The following is a 17,700-nucleotide window of genomic DNA, read 5'->3' as shown; positions in this document are numbered from 1 at the left end:
TTGCAAGCTGGGGCCAGACCGCACTTGACTCCGTCCCGGCGTCCGGTCCGCCCGGGCCCGAGAACCAGCACCGCGGACAGCTCCCGCCCCCGGCCGCGGGGGGCTGCCGCACCGCAGGCTCTCGCGAACGCAGGCATCGGACCCAGGAGCGGAGCGGGAGTCTCGCGAGAGCGGCTGCTGCCGCTGCGGGGGCCCGGGCGCGCGCGCGCGCGCACGCGAGGCCAGCCCTGGGCGCGCGCTCCCGCCCCGCTCCGCCCCGCCCCGGAGCGGCTCGAGGCCGGCCCCGCGCCGCATCCTCTGTGCCTCGCTGCGCAGCGCGGCGGCCTCTCCGCAGCCGGGTGGTCGCGGCAGGTGAGTGCCGGGCCCGGGGGGCGAGCGGGAGCCTGAGGCTGCAGCCTCTCCCCGCGATGCCGCACCTCTGGAGCCGGGGTGACCTTCCCTGTTCGGGCGGGGGGAAGGGCGCTCGGCGCCCCCGGCCCCCGCCTCTCCCCCTGCTCCCCCGCGGGGTGACGTCAGACCGGGATCCGGAGCTGCAGCCAGGGGCCCGGCTGGGATGGGGGCGGCCGCCGGCAGGTGCAGCTGCACCCCCGCAGCTGGCGTCCACCCCGGGCGCCTGCAGGTGCACCCGGCCCTGGCGACCCCCTGCTGCGGGAGGAGGGTGCCTTGGCCTGGGGGCGGCCCTGTCCCCGGGCTGGGAGCCGAGCGTCCGCCTTCCCCGGTGGGTTCGAGCGGCCGCGTCCCCCTCCCCAAGGGGCCATGGCGGGACCCTGGAGAGAAAGGGAGGCCGAGCAGAGGCCGTAGGGTTTCCAGGGAGGGGCCGGTGGGCTGCGGGATTTTGCAGCGCGGGGTTTGGGAAGGGCTGGGCTGGGCTGGGCGGGCGCGAGGGGCCGCGCAGAGGTTGCTGGCTTTGATTCCTTCCGGGCGCGGTGAGAGCTGAGAGAGGGCCGCAGGCTCTGGAGGGCCCTCAGCCCGGGGGGTGTCTGTCGCTCCTAACCTTTTCCCTGGCTGCCGCCTCTCAGCCAGGTGACTGCCCTCTGGGCGGGAGTCTCCTCCTCCAGGGAGGGAGTGGTCCGGCTGAGCTGCGCCGCCTCCCTTGATCCGGTTAGAGGCTCCTCAGCCCTCCCCTCTTCTCCCTCCCCTCTGCGTTTCCTCCCGGGCTGCCCTGCCTTCCCGGCTGCCAGCCTGGAGCCTGCAAGTTTGCTGGAGGAAGTGGACTCAGCAGGGTCGCCGGACGCTGAAGGCTTAGCCGGATGGGGCAGGAAATCCGATGTCCCACTTCCACCCACCTGAAGGGCATCGAAGTCAAAAGCCAGCATAGAGATTGCCAGGCCCCTACTGGACCCCCCCACCCCGACCATTCTCCTTAGGGACCGAGGAAGGGGTCGGATGATGATGAGGGAGCACTTGGTGCTGGGTAACTGGTCAGAATGTATGCAGTGGGATGTGAGGGCGTGGTGGGGCATAGAGGGGCTGACAGGGCTCCTGGTTTAGGGGTGCAGGAAGCCGTGGGGGTGGGAAGCAGAGGGAGCTTCCTGGCCTGCTGGCAGGAAGCCTGGAACCCGTGGGAGGCTGAGGAGTCATCAGCAGGAAGGTGGTAGCATGGCCAGGACACTGCTGTCTTCTGAGGGTGATTCATAGTTCTGGGACTTCAGGGCTGGAGGTGGGGCTATAGTGGGGCAAGGGACCAGCAGACCGGAAATGCCCATTTCTGTGCCCGGGAGGAGAGCGGAGACACAGGCTGGGGAGCAGGCAGGCCTGGCACCGGCCCCAGGTCCCCGGCCGGGTCTGAGGCCAGGCTCAACTCCCTTCTGTCTGCGGCGGCCCTCGCTCTTCCCACTGTGGGAGCCTCGGGCCTCCTGCCTTTCTGCTGCAGATGGAATAAATTGGGAGTGGGTGTCTTGCACAGAGTGCAGGGGTCTTACTCCTAACAGAGGAGCTGTCTCCCTAAGTCTGTGGGGGAGATACCCCCCACACTATGAAATGTGGCTCTCCTTGTTGAGCTCTGTAAGAACTTAGGTTTGCAGAGGCCCCCAGCCCACACTGCCCTGCAACAGGCAGTCCTGCACTAGCGCCTGGAGCCTTCTGCTCTGTAACCCCGCCCCTTACAGCCCTCCCTGGGTTCACTCTGCCCCGACCTGGATATGCAGGGAGGCGACTTCCCGCCTGGCTTCTCCTGCTCTGAATCCCCCACACACCCCTGCACGGACTTTTCTGGATCTCTGGACATGCCTTCGGGGAGCAGGCTGGGTCCAGGGATGGATCAGGCTGGAGCCAGAGTTAGGAGTCTGTTGAGACCCTCTGGGCCCTGACACAGTACTTGAGCCATCACTGGTGTTTCCCAGGGTGCACTTTAGGAGGAAGCCAGATTGAGGAGCCAGGATTTAAAGCTCCTCTTTTTTTTTTTTTAAAGATTTATTTATTTATTTTGAAGGCAGAGTTACAGAGAGGCAGAGGCAGAGAGAGAGAGAGGTCTTCCATCTGCTGGTTCACTCCCCAAATGGCTGCAATGGCTGGAGCTGGGCTGATCCAAAGCCAGGAGCCAGGTGCTTCTCCTGGTCTCCCATGCGGGTGCAGGGCCCAAGCACTTGGGCCATCCTCCACTGCCTTCCCGGGCCACAGCAGAGAGCTGGCCTGGAAGAGGAGCAACCGGGACTAGAACCGAACCCGGGCTGCCTGCACCGAAGGCGGAGGATTAGCCTAGTGAGCCTTGGCGCCTGCCCGTATCCAGCTTATTCTAATTTGGCTGCTGCTCCCACTACCAAATGCTTCCTGCTGGGGTTGCCACTGATTTGCTGCTGCTCATCCCCGGCCTTTTCTTTCTGTTTTTTTATTTTTATTTTTTAAAGATTTATTTATTTGTTTGAAAGGCAGAGTTACACAGTGAGATCTTCCAGCTGCTGGTTTACTCTCCAGATGGCTGCAACAGCCGGGGCTGGGCCAGGCCAAAGCCAGGAGCCAGGAGCTTCTTCCTGGTCTCACATGTGGGTGCAGGGGCCCAAGCCCTTGGGCCGCCGGCTCTGGCCTTTTCACGGAGGGGCTCTGTGGCATCTGTCCCATCTGTCCCCTCTGAGCTGGCTCTGGCGACTCCACGCTCTCCGGGCTTCCCTCCCACCTTGTCACCGCTCCTTTTCATTCTTTTCCAGCTGCCCCTCTTCTGCCTATTTTTTTTTTTAAACAGGTAAGTATATTTACATGATTCGTAATTCTGCGGATGTCCCAGATTTCGTTGATTCTAAAATGAACGTTTTAGTATTTCTGAAGACATTTTAATGTCTGTGTATCACAACTTCAGGTGCCCCACAGGTTGGCAGTGTTTTATCTTTTATCAATTAAATAATGATCTGGCTTAGAATGGACGGTGTCTTGGGTCATGGGAACATGGCATGAAGGCGCACAGTCAAAATCCTGCCTCCCTCCCACTTCACACCTCCTGCTGTAGGAGCCACAGCTGTTTCTCTCTCTCTCTCTCTCTCTCTCTCTCTCTCTCTCTCTTAATATTTATTTTATCTATTTGAAAGAGTTACAGAGAGAGGTAGAGACAGACAAAGAGGTCTTCCATCCGCTGGTCCACTCCCCAGATGGCCACAACAGCCGGAGCTGCACCGATCCGAAGCCAGGAGCCAGGAGCTTCTTCCGGGTCTCCCACATGGGTACAGGGGCCCAAGGCCTTGGGCCATCCTCCACTGCTTTCCCAGGCCATAGCAGAGAGCTGGATCAGAAGTGGGGCAGCTGGGACTAGAATCAGCACCCATATGGATGCCAGCACCTCAGGCCAAGGCTTTAACCTGCTGCGCCACAGCACCGGCCCCACAGCTGTTCTTTTTTTTTTTTTTTTTTTTTTGACAGGCAGAGTGGACAGTGAGAGAGAGAGACAGAGAGAGAAAGGTCTTCCTTTTTTGCCGTTGGTTCACCCTCCAATGGCCGCCGCTGCAGCCGGCGCACCGCGCTGATCCTGGCAGGAGCCAGGAGCCAGGTGCTTTTCCTGGTCTCCCATGGGGTGCAGGGCCCAAGCACCTGGGCCATCCTCCACTGCACTCCCTGGCCATAGCAGAGAGCTGGCCTGGAAGAGGGGCAACCGGGACAGAATCCGGCGCCCCAACCGGGACTCGAACCCGGTGTGCCGGCGCCGCAAGGTGGAGGATTAGCCTATTGAGCCACGGCGCCGGCTTCTTTTTTTAAAAAAAAAAAAAAAAATTTATTTATTTATTTGAAAGGCAGAGTTTGATTGGTTCACCCCTAATGGCCGTAATGGCTGGAGCTGGGCCAGTCTGAAGCCAGGAGCCAGGACCTTCTTCTAGGTTTCCCAAATAGGTAGTAGGGGCCCAAGCACTTGGGCTTTCTCCCGCTGCTTTTTCCAGGTATTAACAGGGAACTGGATAGGAAGTAGAGCAGCCAGGACTGGAACTGGTGCCCACGGGGGACACTGGCACCGCAGGCGGCAGCTTTACTGCTCCACCGCAATGCCAGCTCTCCCACAGCTGTTTGTGCTCGGTTCCCTCCCAAAGGTCCCTTGTGCACCTGTTACCAAAAACAAAGATGTCTGTTTTCCCTCAACTTTATTTTGAACATTTTCAAAGCTAAGAGAAAGCTGGAAGCATGGTGTCCTGAACACGTGTGTACTCTTCCTGCAGATCCGTCCGTTACCATTTTGCAACATTTTGCTTTATGTACAGGGCAGCTTTGTTGCGCCCATCTGAAAGTAAGTTGCAGAGCAGGCGCCTGGCTTCCAGGTACTTTAGCTTGTATCTCCTAAGAACTAGGCATTTCCATACACACCAGGAAGCTCACGTGGATATCGATGCCACTAGTGACGCCCAGAGTGATGCTATGACGTCTATGTGGAAATGTCTCTAGGTGTCCTAAAAGCATTCTTTTTTATTTTTAAAAAGATTTATGTGTTGAAACGCAGAGTTAGAGATAAGGAGAGACAGAGAGAACTATCTTTCATCTGCTGGTTCACTCCCCCAAATGACTGCAACAGCTGGGGCTGGGCCAGGCCAAAGCCAGGAGCTTCATTTGGGTCTCCCACGTGGACGCAGGGGCCCAAGGACTTGGACTGTCCTCTGCTGCTTTCCCAGGTGCATTAGCAGGGAGCTGGATCTGAAGTGGAGCAGCTGGGACTTGAACTGGTGCCCATATAGGATGCTGGCACTGCAGGCGGCGGCTTTACCCACTGCACCATTTTACTGGCCCCCTGGATCCACTTTAAAGGATTGCCCGTTGTATTTGGTTGCTAGTGTCTTTAGTCTCCTTTAGTTTATTTTGTTATTATTTTAAAATAGCGAGCTTTAAATTTTTACTTTGAAGTGGGGGTGGGGGAGGGAAGGAGAGGGCAGTTGAGACCTGCCTTCCATCTGCTGGTTCACTCCCCGGATGGCTGTAACAGCCAGAGCTGAGCCAGTCCCAAACCAGGAGCCTGGAACTCCATCCTGGTCTCCCTGTGGGTGGCAGGGGCCCAGGTTCTCTGTGGCCTTCCCAGGTGCATTGGCAGGAGGCTGGATTGGCAGCAGACAGCAAGGACTCAAACTCGTGTTCTGATACAGGATCCTGGTCGCTTAGCCCGCTGCACCACAATGCCTGTTGCTAGTCTGCTTTAATCCAGATGAGTTCCACTATTAATTTTTAAGTTCCTGTGGCCAGGGAGTGCAGTGGAGGATGGCCCAGGTGCTTGGGCCCTGCACCCCATGGGAGACCAGGAAAAGCACCTGGCTCCTGGCTCCTGCCATCGGATCAGCGCGGTGCGCCGGCCGCAGCGCGCCATCCGCGGCGGCCACTGGAGGGTGAACCAACGGCAAAAGGAAGACCTTTCTCTCTGTCTCTCTCTCTCTCACTGTCCACTCTGCCTGTCAAAAAAAAAATAAATAAATAAATAAATAAATAAATAAGAGCCGGCGCCGTGGCTCAATAGGCTAATCCTCCACCTTGCGGCGCCGGCACACTGGGTTCTAGTCCCGGTTGGGGCACCGGATTCTGTCCCGATTGCCCCTCTTCCAGGCCAGCTCTCTGCTGTGGCCAGGGAGTGCAGTGGAGGATGGCCCAGGTGCTTGGGCCCTGCACCCCATGGGAGACCAGGAAAAGCACCTGGCTCCTGGCTCCTGCCATAGGATCAGCGCGGTGCGCCGGCTGCAGCGGCGGCCATTGGAGGGTGAACCAACGGCAAAAGGAAGACCTTTCTCTCTCTGTCTCTCTCTCTCACTGTCCACTCTGCCTGTCAAAAAAAAAAAAAAAAAAAAAAAGATTTACTTACTTATTTGAAAGAGTGATGGAGGGAGCAATGGAGAAGGAGAAAGAGACATGTCTTCTATCTGCTGGGTCACCCCCCAAATGGCACAGAAAAGCCAGGGGCGTCATTAGGGCCTCCCACCTGGGTGCAGGGGCCCAAGCACTTGGGCTGTTTTCTGCTGCTTTTGCAGGCGTGTTAGCAGGGAGCTGGATCGGAAGTGGAGCAGCCGGGACTCAGTTGGCATTCTGATGTGGGATGCTGGATTGCAAGTGGCGGCTTAACCCCCTGCACCACGACGCCGGCCCCAAGGCCGGGGCACTTCCCGAGTCTGCAGCTCCTGCATTTATGGACGGTGCTCCTGTCCTTCTCCCTCTCAAAAATAATCCTGCCACTTTGGTCTCATGGGTTTTTGTTTACTTTTTTCTTTTTAAAAGATTTTATTTATTTATTTGAAAGTCAGAGTTATACAGAGAGAGAAGGAAAGGCAGAGAGAGAGAGACAGACAGACAGACAGACAGAGAAAGGTCTTCCATCTGATGGTTCACTCCCCAGATGGCCGCAACGACTAGAGCTGTGCCGATCCGAAGCCAGGAGCCAGGATTTTCTTCTGGGTCTCCCACGCGGGTGCAGGGCCCTAAGCACTTGGGCCATCTTCTACTGCTTTCCCAGGCCACAGCAGAGAGCTAGATTGGAAGTGGAGCAGCTGGGTCTCGAACTGGCGCCCATATGGGATGCCAGCGCTTCAGGCCAGGGTGTTGACCTACTATGCCACAGCGCCAGCCCCTTTTGTCACCCTAGTATGTTAGGGACTAGTATTCGGCCCGACAGTTACAAGGCCGGGTGAGATGTCCATGTTCCACGTCAGGGTGCCTGGGTTCCAGGCCTGGCCCCTGGCTAATGCGGTGGTGATGGTACACGTTGTCAGTGTTGGCCGTCACAAAACACACCAAACGCCAGAGTAAGGGAAAGGGTGTACTGGGGAAAGTCCAGCAGACCGGAGGGAAGGGGTGAAGAGGGAAAAAGGGAGAGGATAGTATATGAGAGAGAGAGAGAGGAGAGGAGCTAGCGAGGGGAGAAGAGAGAGACAAGAGAAGAGAGAGCAAGCAGGAGAGAGCAGAGAGCGCAGAGAAGAGTGAGAGAGAGCCATGTGTAAAAAGAGAGAGCGCATGTCTGGGAAGCGGGTCTAATATCCCTTGCGGGGGGGCAGGGAAATAGGAATAGTGAATTCCATTAGGATGGGGGTGGAGTGTGACAACAGAGGTTGGGCCATGTGGCCACCTGGCTTCCAGCAGTGGCGGCGGAGGCCAGAGCCTAGGATGGTGTCAGGGTGTGGATTGCGCCGTAGATAAAACTGCCGTTTTCTTAGTTCCTTGAACCCGATTGAGTTTCCAGCTCCCAAGCCAGTCCTGACCATTGCTGGCTTTTGGGGAGTGAACCAGCAGAAGGAAGTCTGTCCCTCCCATTACCCCCTGCCTCTAAAAATAAATTCGTGTGCTATAATACATTGCTGTTGTTATCTTTTTTTTTTTTTTTTTTTTTGACAGGCAGAGTGGACAGTGAGAGAGCGAGAGAGAGAGGGAAAGGTCTTCCTTTGCCGTTAGTTCACCCTCCAATGGCCGCCGCTGCAGCCGGCGCACCGCGCTGATCCGATGGCAGGAGCCAGGAGCCAGGTGCTTTTCCTGGTCTCCCATGGGGTGCAGGGCCCAAGCACCTGGGCCATCCTCCACTGCACTCCCTGGCCATAGCAGAGAGCTGGCCTGGAAGAGGGGCAACCGGGACAGAATCCGGCGCCCCGACCGGGGCTAGAACCCGGTGTGCCGGCGCCGCGAGGTGGAGGATTAGCCTAGTGAGCCGTGGTGCCGGCTCATTGCTGTTGTTATCTGATGCTCTGCTTGTCCCAGGCTCAGCTGGTGGCCGCCCCTTCACTCTGGCAGCTGCGGCCTTCATCACGCCCTTGTTAATTCCTTCCTAGTTTGTGGAGCTGTGGGACGCTGCGGACTAACCTTGTGTTTCCTTGTCCTGGCTTAGGCCCAGCCATAGTTGTTTTTTTTTTTCTCTTTTTTTTTTTTTTTTTTAAGATTTATTTATTTATTTGAGAGGTAGAAATACAGACACACACACACACATACAGAGAGAGAGAGAGAGAGAGAGAGAGAGAGATGGCTACAACGGCTAGAGCTCAGCTGATCCGAAGCCAGGAGCCAGGAGCTTCTTCCAGGTCTCCCACACGGGTGCAGGGGCCCAAGGACTTTGGCCATCTTCTACTGCTTTCCCAGTCACGGCAGAGAGCAGGATCAGAAGAGGAGCAGCTGGGACAGAAACCTGCATCCATATGGGATGCTGGCACTGCCGGCCCTAAATGGATACCGTTTCACAAATGTCTCTACCCCATCTGTTTTCTTTTTGTGGTCGATATTATTGGTTTAGTTTTTTTTAAAATCTGTATTCCATGGCCGGTGCCGAGGCTCACTAGGCTAATCCTCCACCTTGCGGCGCCGGCACACCGGGTTCTAGTCCCGGTCGGGGCGCTGGATTCTGTCCCAGCTGCCCCTCTTCCAGGTCAGCTCTCTGCTGTGGCCAGGGAGTGCAGTGGAGGATGGCCCAAGTGCTTGGGCCCTGCACCCCATGGGAGACCAGGAGAAGCACCTGGCTCCTGGCTTCGGATCAGCGCAGTGCGCAGGCTGCAGCGCGCCGGCCGCGGCGGCCATTGGAGGGTGAACCAACAGCAAAGGAAGACCTTTCTCTCTGTCTCTCTCTCACTGGCCACTCTGCCTGTCAAAAAAAAAAAAAAAAAAAAAAAATCTGTATTCCATATCCAAAAGGGACTCAAAAGGTTATAATTTTCAAATATTTTTGAGAGGGAGAAAGACAGACAGGCATGGACAGAGAGGAGCTGCCATTTGCTGGTTCACTCCCCAAATGCCCAGAACAGTCCCTGGATGGGGCCAGAACCAGGGACTTGGAACTCAGGAAGCCAGTCCCTGGCTCCATCACCACTGGCCTCCTAGTCTGAGCATTAGCAGGAAGCTGGAGTCAGGAGCTGGAGTAGGGTATCGAATGCAGGCACCGCGAGGTGGGACCACCAGGCCAAATGCTCGCCCCTCCCCTACCTCTGTGTCCCCCCCACCCCGTGTCCCCCCGTGTCCACCACAGCTGTCACTCTGGTGAGGTGTCAGCGCCTTGACCCTAATTCACGGACGACTGCTTCACGTTTGTTCCCCGCCCGTGTGCGCTGCCGCCTGCACGGGGCCCCGGGTGTCTCAGCGGGTGTCTCAGCGCCGCAGCCCTGCCGGTCCTCACGCAGCTTCCTGCCTTCCCCGGAGCCCACACCTCTTCCTGCCCTTGCTTCAGGCTCAGTGCTTGGGGGGAGCAGGGGTCTGCCCCCTGCCCGTTGGCGCTCGTTGCTCCGCCCACGGGGCAGCTTCCTCGTGCGAGAGTCTGCGATTTATTCCCAGCACAGGCCAGGTCCCCTTGACCCATCCGTGCCTGCCTGCGTGGTGGGGTTTGCCGTGCAGGGTGTTGACTGCTTCATGCAAGGGCGGGGACCGCCTGGGTCCTGCTCGTGCTGTCTGCCCAGGCCTGGCAGACATGAGTTCCCATGAGTGAACCAATGGCAGGAGGCCGGAGGCAGGAGGCCGGAGCAGCCTGTGTTCCTGGGGGAGGAAGGAAGAGCACTTTCACGCATCTCTGGTCCCCTGGGCTTTTTCTGTCACTCAGCTCTCCTTTCTCGGGGTCCCCTCCCAGGTGTCCTTGCCACCCTTAAAGGGGCAGGCGGGAGAGGAGGGTCGTCCTGTGGGCGTGGCCATGCAAGGTGAGGTGCTGTCTCCACTGGGCTGCGCCCGCGTGGGGGTGTGTCCTCACTCCAAGAAGCTCACAGCCCAGCAGGGGCTGACCGAGGGACTGGGTTGCACAGAGCCCTGGTCCTCATCCTTCTCTGGCCTTTGTTTGCTTCCAGTTCAAGACAAAAGGCGTGGGCAGGCTGCTGGGCCAGCAGGTGCCATCATGGCCGGTAAGGAGAAGGGCGGGCATGGGCACGAGAGTGTGCCGGGGGTGGGTGGCCTTTTCCTCACCCCCTCTCCTCCTTGGTCTTGGGGTCTTTCTTTCTGTCCTCTCGTCCCCAGGTATCCCCTGCCCCCCTCCCCCTGAAGTCTGACCGAGAACCTCAGCCTGACACTGTGGCCCTCTGTCAGGTCCCTGAGCCTGGGGGCTGCACCGTCCTTGTCTTGCTGTCCGTCCGACTGAGTGGCAGCACTGCTGCCCCAGGCACTCCCCTTGGCCACCCTTGAATTCTTTTTTTTTTTTTTTTTTTTAATGATTTTATTTATTCGAGGGGTAGAGTTACAGGGAGAGGGAGAGACAGAAGGAAAGGTCTTTTATCTGCTGGTTCACTGTCCAAATGGCTGCAAAGGCCAGAGCTGGGCCAATCTGAAGCCAGGAGCCAGGAGCCTCTTCCGGGTCTCCCACATGGGTGCAGGGGCCCAAAAACTGGGCCATCTTCTACTGCTTTCTCAGGCCCATTAGTAGGAAGCTGGATCAGGAGTGGAGCAGCTAGGACTCGAACCGGCGCCCATATGGGATGCGGGCATTGCAGGCAGCGGCTTTATACACTATGCCACCACACCAGCCCCACCCTTGTATTTATTCTGATATCTGCCATCTCTCCCTGTGGCTTTGTAGGGCTCAGAGGTTATAGACGTGGGTCCCAGCCCTGCTCCCCCCACCCCGAATGAACCGGGGTCTGAAAGGAGCAGTGGCTGGAATGAATGAATGAATGAATGTGGGGTGGAGGCTGGGACCCTCATCTCCGACCCACCCATCCCACTCCCTGTGCCTGGTTGTGGGGGGCCTTGTCCCCGATGCACAGCGTTTATCAGTTTTTATTCTTGCCAGTGACGCTGTCTCGGGGTCTTTGGTGACTTTGGAGTCCAGGGAAGACGAGGATGGAGGACCTGGGGCAGTCAGGGCCGCTGGGAGGGGACTGCACAGTGGCCGTGGAAAGGGTGGGCGTGTCGGGTTGTGGGGCGGAGAGCGTGCTCGGTGACGTCACGCGTGTGCCTCGCTCATCCGCAGAGAAAGTGAACAACTTCCCCCCGCTGCCCAAGTTCATCCCGCTGAAGCCCTGTTTCTACCAAGACTTCGAGGCGGACATCCCCCCCCAGCACCTCAACATGACCAAGCGGCTCTACTACCTCTGGATGCGTGAGTGCCGGGGTGGGGACGGGGTGGGGAGGGGCCGCAGCCCCGCTTGCAGCACCTGCATGGACCTGGGTGGCCATCCTGCTTGGCTCCCAGCAGCAGCTCCTTTCACGGGCCAGCTCCGGTCTCGGCCTCAGGGCCCCCGTTCTCGGCCTCTCTTCCACCTGCCACCACCCCCCCCCCCCCCGGCTTCTGGGCAGGGTCTCTGCAGTGTGCTCTCTGTGTTTATTTCTTTCCCTTCCCTTGGAAAGCCTTTCCCAGGGATGTCTGATGATGCCAGGACCAGGATTCTGGGCTTGGGGGAGCCTTCTCTCCTTCTCTCAGATTCTTCAGAGAGCACTGTTCTGGGAATTGGGAGGTGTCTGGGCGGGCACCCCCGCCGCGGCAGAGGCCCTGGCGCTGTGATGGCTGTGGCTATGGCGGGGCTCCCGAGTCTCGGGCTCCAGCATGCTCAGGTCTGGAGGGCCAGCGTTGCAGGCCCCCCGCTTTCTGACGCTTTGTGGCAGGTTGGTGGGAGTGGTGTCCTCTGGGGTTGGGGTGGGGTTTGGTTGGACGTAGGCTGGCACCTGGTAGGCATGAGGGGGCAGGGCAGGCTGGCTGCCACCGCATGAGCACAGCTGGGGCCTGCACTGCCCAGGGAGCCGACCGCCAGGAAGGAGCCGACCAGGTCTGCCATGCACGGCGTGGCCAGGAGGGCAGGGGGCAGACAGACCGCGGGCGGTGAGGCAGGTCTGTAGCTGCTGGCTCTGCTGTGAGGAAGACGTAGAGGTGGGAGCTTTGGGCCGGGGGGGCCCGGAAGAAGGGAGTGTGCTTGTGCACAGAGGGAGACAGAGAAACCTGGCCCTGGAGACCCGGGGGCCACACAGGCTCCATCTGAGTTCACAGCCAGCCAGGCTACCTGCCGGGCGCCCTGTGGCCCTGGGTGCTGCCGCTGCAGCCGCAGGTGAGAGAGGTGCCCATGCGGGGTGACGGTGGCCACGGGTCCGCACGGCAGTGGGGTGGGGGTGAGGAAGTGTGGAGTCTGAGCTGGCCGAGGAGACGCACAGCGAGGACAGGCTGCTGGCTACCGGAAGAGAGGCGGAGAGCAAGCAGGCTGGAGAGAGGCGGGGCTGGGCGGGAGGTGCTGACCAGTAGCTCAGTGCTTAGTTCTTTCCTACATACAGTCGGCAAGAACACTGAGGCGGCCTGCAGGCTGTGTGGGATCAGTGGGTAGGGGTGGGAGGGACGCCCACGTCTTTATGAGGGGCCCTGAGACTCGGGGAGCGTTCTGCCCGCCCCGGGCTCCGTGCACTGTGCCCCAGCAAGGTCTCATCCAAGAGCTGGACTTAAGGGCTATAAATATCTCCCTAAGCCCTCAGTAGGCGCCGCCGGGTGCGTCGGTTCCTAGAAAGATGCTCATAACCCTTGGGAGGTTCAAGGGTCCGCTGGGAAGGCCACAGTAGCTGGCTGTCGGGGGCTGCGACCCAGCCCAGGGTTCAAGGCCAGGGCGTCCTGATGTCAGAGCGTCCGTGCCACCCGTATTTCTCTCTGTAAGGCGGGGAGGCACTGAGGCCCCGTGGCTGTGACTCGGGGCACTGGGATTCCTAGATTCTGCTAGCTGGTGTGGGGACAGAGGAGGGGGAGCCTCTAGTCTGGTTGATGGGCTGGGATTTGTATTTGGGGGAACTGTGAGACCAGCCCAAGTCTGCAGGAGCCGGAGGGATGGGAGAAGAGTGAGGCTGCTGTGTGCGGTATGAAGGAAGGCTTCCTGGAAGAGGTGGCTTGAGAGTTGTCTGAGAAACAGATTAGACAAAGACTAAGATCCCAGACACTGCTGCCTGCCCCAGTCTTGAAGCGATGTCTTTTCCCGTCCCCACCTCGCAGGAGAGGGCCTCAGATGGGTTGGTGATGTGTGTGGCAGGGCCGGGACTGTGGCCATTCTGGGTAGTAAATGAAGAGCATGTCTACCAGGGTGAGGCCCTCGGGCCCTTGCAGGGAGCTTGCTGGGCAGAGCACCGGGCCGTGGGCTGCAGCCTCTGACTTCCCCCGCAGAGGGTGTGAGGAGGGGGTTGCCTGAGCCCCCAGCTTTCCTTCTTACCGTCTGTGCTTCCTCTGTGTGTGTCTGTCCGTGTGGGTTGTGGGTCTTGGGCGTGTCTGCACCGTGCTGTCGGCGTGTGTGCACGGCCTGGGTGTCTGTGTCTGTCTCTGTGTGTGCCTGCGATCCCGGGTCTGCAGTGAACAGCGTCACACTGGCCGTGAACCTGGTGGGCTGTCTCGCGTGGCTGATCGGAGGCGGGGGAGCCACCAACTTTGGCCTCGCCTTTCTCTGGCTCATCCTCTTCACACCCTGCTCCTACGTCTGCTGGTTTCGGCCCATTTACAAGGCCTTCAAGTAAGTGGTTGGCACTGGCCCCGGGCCCTAGCCGTGCGGCTGCCCACTCACTGCCCCGCTCTCTTCTCTGCATCTCCTCTCCCCGCTCCTTCTCTGGCCACCCCTAGGCTCACTTTCCCTCGTTCACCTGCGGTGCAGGCTGCCAGTTGGAGCTTCCTGGGAGTCGGAACCTTCCTCTTCACTTCCTCGCCTCATTCTGCTTGGCTGGGGCAGCGTAGGGACCAGGCCTGCTGTGGCTTTCTGCCCGCACCTTCCCCAGGGAGCTGCCGGTTACCTTTTGCCTGTGGGACCCCCCGTGCTGGTGGTGGTGCCAGGATGACTGTCTGTGCGTGTGCCAAGGGGACCAGCACCCAGGTGCCCCTGACGCTGTGTGGGTGCTGATGCCCAAGGGCCCACTATCCCGTCTACCAGGGAGCCGGGCGTCTCACTCCCAGGAGTGCCTAGTGCCAAATGGGCTTTCCATCTTTGTGCCAACGGGACCATCCACATACCATCTGCCGTGGTGCCCGTGGAATACTCATGCTGACGGGCCTGAAGTCGGACCCCCCGCCATGTGCCGCTTAGCTGCTGTCTTGGTGCCCACAGGGTGTTCCTTCTAGAGCCTGTGGGCCATCCCCATGGAGCTGGCAGGCCTGGTGCCAGTGGGGTCCCTCCCCTGTGTCACATGTCACACGTCACACACAGCTGTAAAGACCCAGAGATGCTCGCTGTCCCGTTCTGGCCTCCCGGCTGAGGCCTCTCGGTGTCTTGTGTCCATGGTGCCCTCACCTCAGCCGGGAAGGGAGTGGGCGCCCTGAAGGCAGGCGGCCCCGGCCTGAGCCCACGTGACAGGAGCGTCCCCTGTGCCGCAGGACCGACAGCTCCTTCAGCTTCATGGCGTTCTTCTTCACCTTCATGGCCCAGCTGGTCATCAGCATCATCCAGGCCGTGGGCATCCCCGGCTGGGGCGTCTGGTAAGAGGCCGGGGCGGGCGGGGGCGGGGAGTGCCGCGTGGCTGCCTCCCTGCTGGGACGCGGCAAGGGACCGCCTCGCACTAGGGTTAGCCTGGGAAGGCTCAGGGGTGCCCAGTGAGCTGGCGCCTCGGGCACCTGAGTCCCCGGGCGGGCTCTTCTCCGGGGCCCCCCCTCGTGCCCGTGCACCCACAGGCAGCCTCTTCCTCCAGCGGCTGGATCGCCACCATCGCCTTCTTCGGTACGAACGTGGGCTCGGCGGTGGTGATGCTCATTCCCACGGTCATGTTCACGGCCGTGGCGGTCTTCTCCTTCATCGCCCTCAGCATGGTACGTGGTTCGGGGCCAGCAGGCGGCCTGGGGAAGTGGCCTCTATCCAAAGCAACCCCTCATCCCCCTCCCGAGCCCCCAGATCGGGGGAGGGGGTTTCTCTCCAGCAGTGCACTCGGGATTGGGCTGCAGGAACTCCCCGCCCTGCAGGTGCGCGCACCGCGTGGAGGGCGGGCCTCGCCTCTGATGGACACCACCTCCTCCTGCAGGTTCATAAATTCTACCGGGGCAGCGGGGGCAGCTTCAGCAAAGCCCAGGAGGAGTGGACCACGGGGGCGTGGAAGAACCCGCACGTGCAGCAGGCCGCCCAGAACGCAGCCATGGGGGCGGCCCAGGGGGCCATGAACCAGCCGCAGACTCAGTACCCCGCCACCCCCAACTACACGTACTCCAACGAGATGTGAGCCGCACGGCTGCGGCCCGCGGGGCAGGGGGCTCAAGCCACAGCGTCCGTGTGGCGACCAAGCAGGGTTCCCCCTTCCCTCTCCTCCTCCTCCTTTTCCTCCTCCTCCTCCCTCTTTGTACAGAGTCAGAGTTATATATATATATCTCTCTCCACGTATCTCCGTGCCCGTCTGCGTCTGTCCCCGCCCCCCGAGCCGGGGGTGCTGCAGGGGCGCTGTCTCGGGCGGCGGTAGCTGCGTCCGTGTCTCCTTGTGAAATAGTGTGCCGTGGAGGTCTCTTGTCGTGGTGCTAGATGTATGTTTAGAACTAAACCAGCCCCCCACCCTCCTCCTGGCCACCCCCTCTGACCCTGGCCCCGGGACTCCTTGTGGGGCCGGGGAGGCATCGCAGAGAGCCCGGCGCACTCTGCCCTGTACCGCAGCGCTGACTGTCTCCACCATGGATCTCACGGCGCAGCTCCTGGTGGTGGCGGCGGGACAGGCAGGGGCCCTTCCCGGCTCCTCCTGCCCTGGGTCCCCTCCCCTGTTGGCGGCTCCCCTGCACTGTCTTCCCTCCCCACGCGGCTTTCCTTTGTCTCCCCGATGTCTCTGCTCCTTAGACTGAGCCCAGATCTCCAAATGATCTGATTTGCACATCCAGGAAGCTGACAGGGCCTGAGCCATGTGTAGGCGGGGCACACAGCTGGACATGCCCAGCCCAGGGAGCCCAACGCAGGGGCGGCCTCTTTGGCCCTGAGAGAGGCCTCTCTTCCCTTCTCTGCCCCCCCATCTCCCCAAGCCCCCTCGAGCTCCGCTCTCTATGTCCCCCTGTCTCCCCCCGTCCCTGCAGCTGCTGTGTCCTGTCTCCCCCAACCCGCACACTGTCTCGCTGGGGCTGGGTGGTGGTAGGCAGGTGTCAGGTGCAGAGGCACAGCTGGAGCTGAGGCATGGATGAACCGTAAGTCCCCTGGGGAGGTCCGGCTGGCCGCAGCCTGCCGCGGCTTCTAGGTGCCTCTGAGTGACCGCCAGGTCCCTGGTGACCTGGCTGTTCTGCTTGGGCCTGGTGGGGGCCAGGGCTCGGGGCTAGGCCTGGAGAGGAGGTCAGAGGCGCGGGCACGCAGGGCCCAGGGCGAGGGGAGCCCGCCTGCCCCAGCCCAGTTGGCTCGTGGGCACGTGAACTCAGGGTCCAGGAGGAAGCACAGGCTGAGCCCAGCGGGAAGCACGGGGTCTGGGTGGGACTGCTGGTGGGGCGCAGGGGGAGGGGCGGAGGGGAGGCTCTTTGGCTTCAGGGCTTCTTTTTTTTTTTTAATCAGCTTGAGATCACTGGCTCCCCTCTGCGCACAGGGCTGGGCTCCTGGCCCTTCCTCCCTGTCAGAGCCCCTCCCCTTCCAGGAGACTGGCTTGAGGCCTCTGAGTCCACTGGGATCACTGTGCTGGTGGCTGGCAGGGGCCCAGCGCTGTCACCTGGAGGGGAGGGGGCCCTTCCCCGGGACCCCAGGACCCTGGGACCCCTTTTCCCACCCTCCCTTCTCCCAACAGAAGCCCCCCAGGCGCTGTGGACCGGGAAACCAGACCCCACTCGGCCACGCTGGGCAGGGTGCAGCTTGGAGCCCACACCTGGGCCTCCAGGCCACCCTGAGCTTGGAGCCTCAGGCACTCGGGAAAGTCCTCTGCCTCAGGCTTGGGCTGCGGAGTAGAACTGGCTCTCTCCGCTTCATTTCCTCTCTGGAGCGCAGTTGTCTCGCCCCGATACCTGAAAGGAGCCTCCGACCAACTAGGTCCCGCCTCCGCTTCCCTCCCCCCGGCCCGGGCCTGTGGCTCCCTGGCCTGAGCTCCAGCCGCCAGCCTGACATCCATGACCTGCTCAGTGCCGCCTGTGGTCAGTGTCCTGTCCTCCCTGCCTGAGACCTGTGTGGCCGCGCCCTGGCGTAGCCCTTGGGGAGCCTGTGACCTGGATGTGCCCAGCTTGGTCAGGCCCTGGGATGCGGCAACTCTGCACTTTCCTGGGGGAGGGCCTCGTGTGAGAGGGGGCGGGGGGTTGGGGTGGAGGAGGGCCCAGGCCAGCTCTAGGGACCCTGGGGTCTGCGGCCAGCCGGGGGCCTCTTCTGCATCCTCCTGGTGCCCAGTGTGTCTCCTTGTCCCCGGGAGACACAGCCCATTCCCCAGCTGGCAGTTGACCTGCCTGAGCCACCGTGTCCGTCTGTGGTGACTGAATGAGCCGTAATAAAAGGACCATTCGGCCCTGCG

The 17,700-nt window shown here is 60.5% G+C and overlaps 1 protein-coding gene across 1 annotated transcript; it reads left to right on the top strand.

Moving 5' to 3' along the window:
• The first annotated feature begins 259 nt into the window (after positions 1-259).
• SCAMP5 (secretory carrier membrane protein 5) lies at positions 260-17,700 on the top strand. The gene is made up of 7 exons (XM_051834549.2): positions 260-351; positions 10,179-10,232; positions 11,294-11,422; positions 13,634-13,790; positions 14,642-14,743; positions 14,953-15,070; positions 15,280-17,700. Exons 2-7 carry the CDS (start codon positions 10,226-10,228, stop codon positions 15,472-15,474), a joined length of 708 nt encoding a protein of 235 aa, XP_051690509.2. The 5' UTR covers positions 260-351; positions 10,179-10,225; the 3' UTR covers positions 15,475-17,700.

The sequence above is a fragment of the Oryctolagus cuniculus genome, chromosome 12, assembly GCF_964237555.1.
Source record: "Oryctolagus cuniculus chromosome 12, mOryCun1.1, whole genome shotgun sequence".
NCBI classification, from domain to species: Eukaryota; Metazoa; Chordata; class Mammalia; order Lagomorpha; family Leporidae; genus Oryctolagus; species Oryctolagus cuniculus.
This window is presented reverse-complemented; position numbering and strand designations above follow the sequence as displayed.

Bases quoted from the DNA above. Each gene is read 5' to 3' on its own strand.
- SCAMP5 (XM_051834549.2), top strand. The intron at 11,423-13,633 runs GTGAGTGCCGGG...CCGGGTCTGCAG, and splicing joins GCTCTACTACCTCTGGATGC to TGAACAGCGTCACACTGGCC. The intron at 15,071-15,279 runs GTACGTGGTTCG...CTCCTCCTGCAG, and splicing joins CCTTCATCGCCCTCAGCATG to GTTCATAAATTCTACCGGGG.